Below are 7,264 nucleotides of genomic sequence, written 5' to 3'. Positions count from 1 at the left end.
GTGATGTGTACATTTTAGCCAACTGATCAACAACTGCGCAACAGACAGTGAAGACAGTTTTTAATCAACACAACTATCAGAAAGCTTTGTCAAAGATTATTGATCCAGGGTTTGATGGCTGTGAAAATGGGTCTCCAGATTTGATTTAGAGAATATCTGGGATATTGTGTTTTATCTCATTGCCTATAAAGAATAAATTATTAGATTATTTAAAGTAAAATTCTGCAAATTATGTCGTCCCTGAGATGCTTATTCTTTTTCTTCCTTTCAAATAAAATGAAATTTACCTCCAGCTTGAGCAGTAAAGGAACACTTTTTGAAATGTCTGGGCGGTTCTAACAAAGGGATAGTTGTAAAAGTGTTACTTTCATCAAGAAGGAATGACATAGGAGTCTTGTGATCAATTTCATGAATAACCACTCTCTCTCCGACCTTGTATGTGAATTTGCATGGCTGTGTGAAGAAGGGTGCAGATTATGTCCCAGACCATGTCGGCAAGTGGTTTGAGCGGCTGGATCACAATACGTCCTGGAGGTCGTTTATACTTCAGTGCTGCCCTCTTGTGATGGGATCACCTGAGATGCATGTTAATGTTCGGTGTAAATGGGGTCTTTGACACTTTTCGGAGGTTCAGCATAAAGAGAGCATGTTGATCAGGTTTTGATCAATTAATGGTACAGAAATAACTTAATTGATCACAAGTATTTGGAATTAAGAGTTCTGGTTCCACTGGGGATTCAACCTAGGATCTTCTGCATATAAAGCAGAAGTGATGACCACTACATAATGGAAACTACTGTAGTGTTTTCTGCTCTAATCTGGTTATGTAAGTGTTTCTGACCATAGTCCAGCAGTCAGAAGTGGTTTAGGTCCATTTATTTAAGATCACAGGAAAGAAATAATAAAGTAACACCAGTAAAGACTGTGACAAAGAAGGACTGTATATTGTAGTTACAGCCAGCAACGTTTTCGTCTATGACCATAAAGCCTGTCAACACTGGATATGTATGACAGTTTTTTGGTTCCACTGGGGATTGAACCCAGGACCTTCTGCGTGTAAAGCAGACGTGATGACCACTACACTATGGAACCTTTGTGATTCATATTTGGCTACAACATAAATACAATAAAACACAATAAAACACTTGTAGCTAAATGGTCAGAATATTAGATTTTATTCTGAACACTATTATAGCAGCTTTTACTGTTGCCTTAATTTATTCTGCTCATATTCATTTGGGACATGCAGTACTATTTATTTGTATATATATCCAAAACAATATTTTTACATTTTGTGTGAAGACTAAACTATGTTTAGGAATCCAGCCATACATAAAGTAAACACTATGAGTGACCAGTTCCACAGGGGATTGAACCCAGGACCTTGTTCATGTAAAGCAGACTTGATGACCACTACACTGTGAAACCACTGACACAAGATTTATTTGAACTAAAATCAATATTTTTACACAATGTCTTGTGAACCATAACTCCTGTCATGTCCCTATTTGTCAAATAACAAAACAATGTGTATTTTCCACCCATCCTTCCTTTTCTTTAATTAATATTTTTGACAGACAGTACCAACTTCTTTCTCACATCTCCAGTAGGTGTCACTGTCCTTTAGTTTTAGTTTGGCCCATTTACTGGGTGTCCAGTTATGTGGAATAAATCCTGAATCCTAGTGGGGGGTCATAGTAATTTTCCCGATTGGTTTTAATGCAGTGCCTAATTTGTATAAAAAAATAAAAATAAAAAAAAATAAAAAAATCCAAACATCCTTTTGACTAAGTTTATATTCCCGCTTAATTTCATCAAATGACCTCATACCACTTTCACTAAGCAATCACACAGCAGATTAATTCCAGATCTGAATTCATGAATTAGTGTTTAGGTAAAGTATTTCAGAGGATAATGTATATTTTGGCTAAACTGAGGTCACAACCTGTCCTCAAATACACAGATCTGTACCTCCATAATCTCCTGAGACCACACTTAAGGTGGGACACTTTAAGTGCGTGTGGGGGGGGGGGTTATTCTGTCTTTCCTGGAAAAACAACACTCCATGCCAGAAGGCTGACACAACTGAGCTGGTGGTCACTGCAACAAATATTCATGCAAACAATTTGAGTAAGTGTAACCCTGCTGATTTTTGAAAGTCTATTTGGGCGCTTAATGTGTTTTTTAAACATATTTTTTATGCAACAATCATCTGCACTTTGTGTATTATTTATTGATCTCTATGACAAAAAAATCATCTTATTTCATTACTGACTTCTCAGATCTCTCTTTTATTAATGCAGTAGCCTATATATTATTTTACATTCTAAATGACTCTTTTGTTCAGTGAGGCTGTAGACTATGTTAACATCTCTCTCTCTTCCTCTTTCTTTGTCTGCAATTACTTTCACTTTCATCTCAGCAGCAGACACAACGTTGAAATTATATTATTAATGCATTTCTTTTCTTTAATGGAGTCATTCCTTTTCATCTGACATTACGGTGTAAAATAATGGATGGAATGTAAACACTTTTGTGACAGTTAGTGCCGTTAAACTGCTGTTTCCTGCTGTGAATTAGCGTTAGTGCTGCTCTCAACTCAGTAAACTTTTGTAGTTCGGTAAAGTTGGAAAGATATTCACAGATTCGAACTTCCGGGATCAATAAATCACGGGCGAAGCCTTCTTTAAAACATAAATGATGCATTTTCCACACCGTAATAGCCTAGATTACGAGCTACAAGGACCAAAAACTCAATTTTTACAAAAACAAGCCGCCCTCCGATCTGGACTGATAACATGCACAGTCGGCAGTGACACGAGAGTGCGCAGGGACCGTCTGCAAATTGCAATACCAGAGGACGATGCTGCAAACAAAAATCAATAACTGCTCTGGTAGCTATACAATATAATGACTCCAAAATCAGTACACGCATTAACGATCTCCTCATGGTCATACTACAACAGTAAAAATAGGAAACAGGAAAAATATACTTTCTCATAATTTTGGTGAATTTTTATTGCAATTAATGATCAATAACTCCACTGTTATACATTATAGAGACTCCAAAATCAATTTTTGCATAATTTTCACCACTGATGCCATCTATTCTAATAGGGGTTGTCGGCTCAACAATTCCATTTGATTGCTTTTGTTTGTTTTGATTTCTTTTATTGTTTTCGTAGGCTAACATATCTTTTTTATATTAGGAGCGAAGTTTGAGAGAGGGATTAAAATAAGATAGATATGAAAATAAGAAAACAATGAGGCTACATGTGCAAGACACCTGATGATTTTGGAGTGTCTATACTGTATAAAATTGAGTTATTGATTAATATTGAACTTATTAATGATTCATCTCTTATCAGCAATTAACCAAAATAATACAAAAGCATATTTTCCCCAAACAGCTGTTGTAGTATGACCATGACGAGACTGCTGATGTGTGTAGTGATTTTGGAGTGGAGTTATTGATCATTAATTGCAAAAACAATTCACCAAAATTATGAAAAAGCATATTTTTCCTAAACAGCTGTTGTAGTGTGACCATGAGGAGACCACTGATGGGTGTAGTGATTTTGGAGTCTCTATACTGTAACAGTGGAGTTAATGATTAATATTGAATTTATTATACATGTTGGTTGAAATGTCACCCGATTACATCAATCGGACGTCACAAAAATGAATGTTGAGACATTGTGTACATTTGCAAAGACATGTTGGACTCTGTAATTTTCTCTGGACCCCTACCCTATTTGATTATTGATGACATGTATAGCCTCATGTCATCATTCAACCACTAGCTGGCTGTGTCAGAATGAATATGGTAAGATAAGATAAGATAACTATTAAAGACAAAATGAATCACCTCCTGCCCTAAATATGCACGATGTAATCTCAAACACAACCATCCCCAGTCCTCCCTATGTCACTGCAGTGAAAACGCTACAAAATGAATTAATACAGTGTAATATGTGCCATATAGCTCTGAGTGATGAAGCAATGCCACTATGGCCAATTATTTTCCAAAAAACAGGTTTAACTTCACGGTTAATAAACAGGAAACCCAGTGTGCCTGTATTGACTGGTGCACTTCATGAGCAACAGGGAAACAAGTTTTCTACTCTTGAATATCTTGTTCTTCATGTCTCTGTCTGTATTTCAGATCCATCATGGCAGCCAAAGACACAATGAGAAGCAATAAAATGAAAATTGTGGAGGCTTTGCGTGGAGACCGCAGTCTAATCCTCAACAAAGTTCAAGAGGAAGAGCTCATAACTGAACGTGAATACATCAACCTCAAAGACATCCCCGGAAAGACTGTGGAGGGGCACGTCCTTGAACTTGTGGATAAGATCATGAGTAAAGGAGAGCCGACCTGTCAGGACTTCCTGGAACTCCTGCAAACTGATGAAGACATTATCTCGACTTACCCAACGTTGAGGAACATACAAATGAACACCAGGAACATACCTACGTCTGTCCAAGCAACTAGTTCAGTTAACAGTGGTATGTTAGCAACTGAAGGCTTCATCAAAAATGGTTGAATGTTTGGAAATGTAATTCTGTTTACTCTGATTTCCTCAGATGTTGGATCACAAGGAAGCCAAACTCAAAAAAAGGTGAGGTCTAATGTTACCTTATTGTTAATACAGCACACTTTATGTTACATGGCTTCAGTCAGTATGTTGAATTAAGGTTTCTTAAAAAGATAAGAAGGAATTTAGAAAGAAAACACTTTTCCTCCTCACGGATAACTGTAAGACACATCGTCATCTCAAAGTCTGAATACACATGCTTATTAAATTGTATTAGCTTTGTAATATTGTAACACCTCATAAAAGCTAGACTAGGAAAGATTTTTCAAGTATTTACCCGATGTCAGAAATGTCCCACTCCAGTCATTTTCCACATCAGGTTGTAAATCATCAGTTTTGCACACCTGAGTGGTCTTTTTTAACAAGTGCGTTGGTCAAATAGTAACATACTAAAAAGGAGAAGGGATCAGTTTGTAGAAATGTCCAACCATAGTTGTGTTTTCATTGTTTTTAGGAGCCGTATAAATGGGAGTGCAAGCCTGTCGGCCTCTGTGTGATCATAAACAACAAGAACTTCATGAAAAAAAAACCGAGAGAGGGAACTGACAAAGACGCTGGTATGTTACACAAAAGACAAATTCTGTTTTACACTTGTGTTCTGTTTGTTGGTGGTTTAAATGTATTGTTTTTTAACTTCAATTTTCTGCAGAAAGTTTGGCAGAGGTGTTCAGCTGGCTGGGGTTCAGAGTCCTGATGTGTGAAGACCAAGAAAGTGAAAAGATGAAGGCTACTCTGCAATACTTTGCTTCTCCAGGCGACTTGTCTCAGCTGCAGGAGTTCAGTGCAAAGGAGTGGTCTGGCAGTGAATTCATTGATCCTCAGAAGGCTCCTGAACATGGAGATGCCTTCATATGCTGTGTTCTGAGTCACGGAAAATTGGGTGAAGTTTCAGGGATTGATGACAAGTACCTCTCTATTAAAGAAATAACTAGAACATTCAGGGAGACAGAAGACTCACCCCTCACCGGCAAACCCAAAGTGTTCCTGATCCAGGCCTGCCAGGGGAGTATGACACCATCAGGAGTGAAATCTGCAGAACAAAATCTGCAGTGTGATAGTTCTAAACCAGAAACCACTGCTGATTTAGTTAATGTTCTGGTTGCCATTGCCACTGTTGAAGATTATAAAGCAGGAAGAGATCCATATCATGGGAGCTGGTTCATCCAATCTGTGTGTCAGAAGCTGAAGGAGGGTTGTCTAAAGTAAATATAAAACTGATTATTATATGTTGAAATATTAACCAATAAAAATAATAGTCTTCTCTGGTCCACAATATGTCAGCAACCTGTTGATATTCTAGTCAATGCAGTGTATACTGTACTGTTTATATGGTTGTAATATGTGCACTGATAGTAATATGTATTTTTACACTGCGTGTTGTTTCAGGGGTGAGAACATCTCCGAAATCTTTACCAGTGTGACCGATGAAGTAAGCAAGAAAGACGGCAGAACCAAAGAAGGTCCATTCAAGCAGGTGCCTGAAATCAGGAGCACCCTGACGAAGAGTCTTGTGTTGTCGCCGCATCACAAATGAAGCTTAATCTTCGAAAACCACGCAAACACATTACAGTTCATGTCTTGAATTAGGGCTTTTTATAAAATGCACTTCTTTGTCTCTCTTTGCACCCTAAATGTTAAATTTTTTAAAACATCACATTGAATTATTGCTTTTTATGATATAGGTCTATATTGTCTTAATGAATCTATTTTTCACAAAGTTTGATGATCACTTGTAGATCTTCGGTTTATTAAAAGATTTCATAAAGGATGAATACTGGTCACATTTATTTACCTGTGCAAATGTATGTCTGAAACTTCAGCAGTATTTTTCTTTCTTTTACAAATTAGGTCAATATTAACCGTTAAGAACTAATATTTACTAGACAAACAAAGAAAGCAGTAAAATAGTAAAAGCAATAGTAAATTATAAAAGTCCAGCATGAAAAATCACAGTACATAAGTCACAGTACATCATTATTATCATCTTGATGTAGTTAGAGTATTGCAGTGTTGGTTTGGTTGCTCCGACTGATTCAAGGGGGAAGACTTCTTGACTTAACTGTACATTCAGTTTAGAAGAAGATGAACTAGCTTAAATCACCTTAAATCTCAGTTTCAATGTGGATGTTCAAGCAGGATTTTGGAATCAAAAGGAAAGGGCAAGATGACGAGTGCTGGAGTCTGTTGCACTGTCATAATAACTACTCTGCCTATCATACCCATCACCTCCTGCCTTGACTCTGACAGAGTAGCAGTGTATCTGGCATCTTGTCCTTCTACAGTCTCCTCTGACACACTGATCCACCTCTACACCTCCCGCTCTACAGTCACTGAACCTCTCTACCCTGCATTTGGCATCGAGATAAAGCGTGAATCCTCTTTTTCTTTTTCTTCACAATATTAACATTGAGAAAAACTGACTTATAATTAAAGCTAGGGGAACATAATAGAACTAAAGTGGTTAGTATTCTTCAATTGAAGCGTTTGTCAGATGGTTGAACAGCGTCTGAAACACCCTTCCCCCACACTGTTCTGACTTTGGCACTGGGGGGTTGTGTAACTTTGAAAATCAACACATTAACAAGCATGCCTTCTTCACACAGTGGTTGGCAGAGGTGAGAAAGTATGAAGGGTGTGAACTTCTCTCTCAAGCTTTCTTTTTTTAA

At 37.4% G+C, this 7,264-nt stretch overlaps 1 protein-coding gene and 1 non-coding gene across 2 annotated transcripts; one reads left to right on the top strand and one right to left on the bottom strand.

Moving 5' to 3' along the window:
* Window positions 1-1,019: 1,019 nt before the first annotated feature.
* On the bottom strand, window positions 1,020-1,092 carry trnav-uac (transfer RNA valine (anticodon UAC)). Its single transcript has one exon. It is a non-coding gene; the product is annotated as a tRNA-Val (tRNA).
* A 988-nt stretch (window positions 1,093-2,080) lies between these two features.
* Window positions 2,081-6,328, top strand: LOC133999841 (caspase-3-like). The gene is made up of 6 exons (XM_062439165.1): window positions 2,081-2,130; window positions 4,166-4,509; window positions 4,588-4,622; window positions 5,053-5,155; window positions 5,248-5,800; window positions 5,985-6,328. The coding sequence occupies exons 2-6, from the start codon at window positions 4,173-4,175 to the stop codon at window positions 6,130-6,132; spliced, it is 1,176 nt and encodes a 391-aa protein (XP_062295149.1). The 5' UTR covers window positions 2,081-2,130; window positions 4,166-4,172; the 3' UTR covers window positions 6,133-6,328.
* The last annotated feature ends 936 nt before the right edge of the window (window positions 6,329-7,264 follow it).

Source organism: Scomber scombrus, chromosome 18 (genome assembly GCF_963691925.1).
Source record: "Scomber scombrus chromosome 18, fScoSco1.1, whole genome shotgun sequence".
Lineage (NCBI taxonomy): Eukaryota > Metazoa > Chordata > Actinopteri > Scombriformes > Scombridae > Scomber > Scomber scombrus.
Note: the sequence above shows the minus strand (reverse complement) of the source record. Positions and strands in the feature narration are given on the sequence as shown.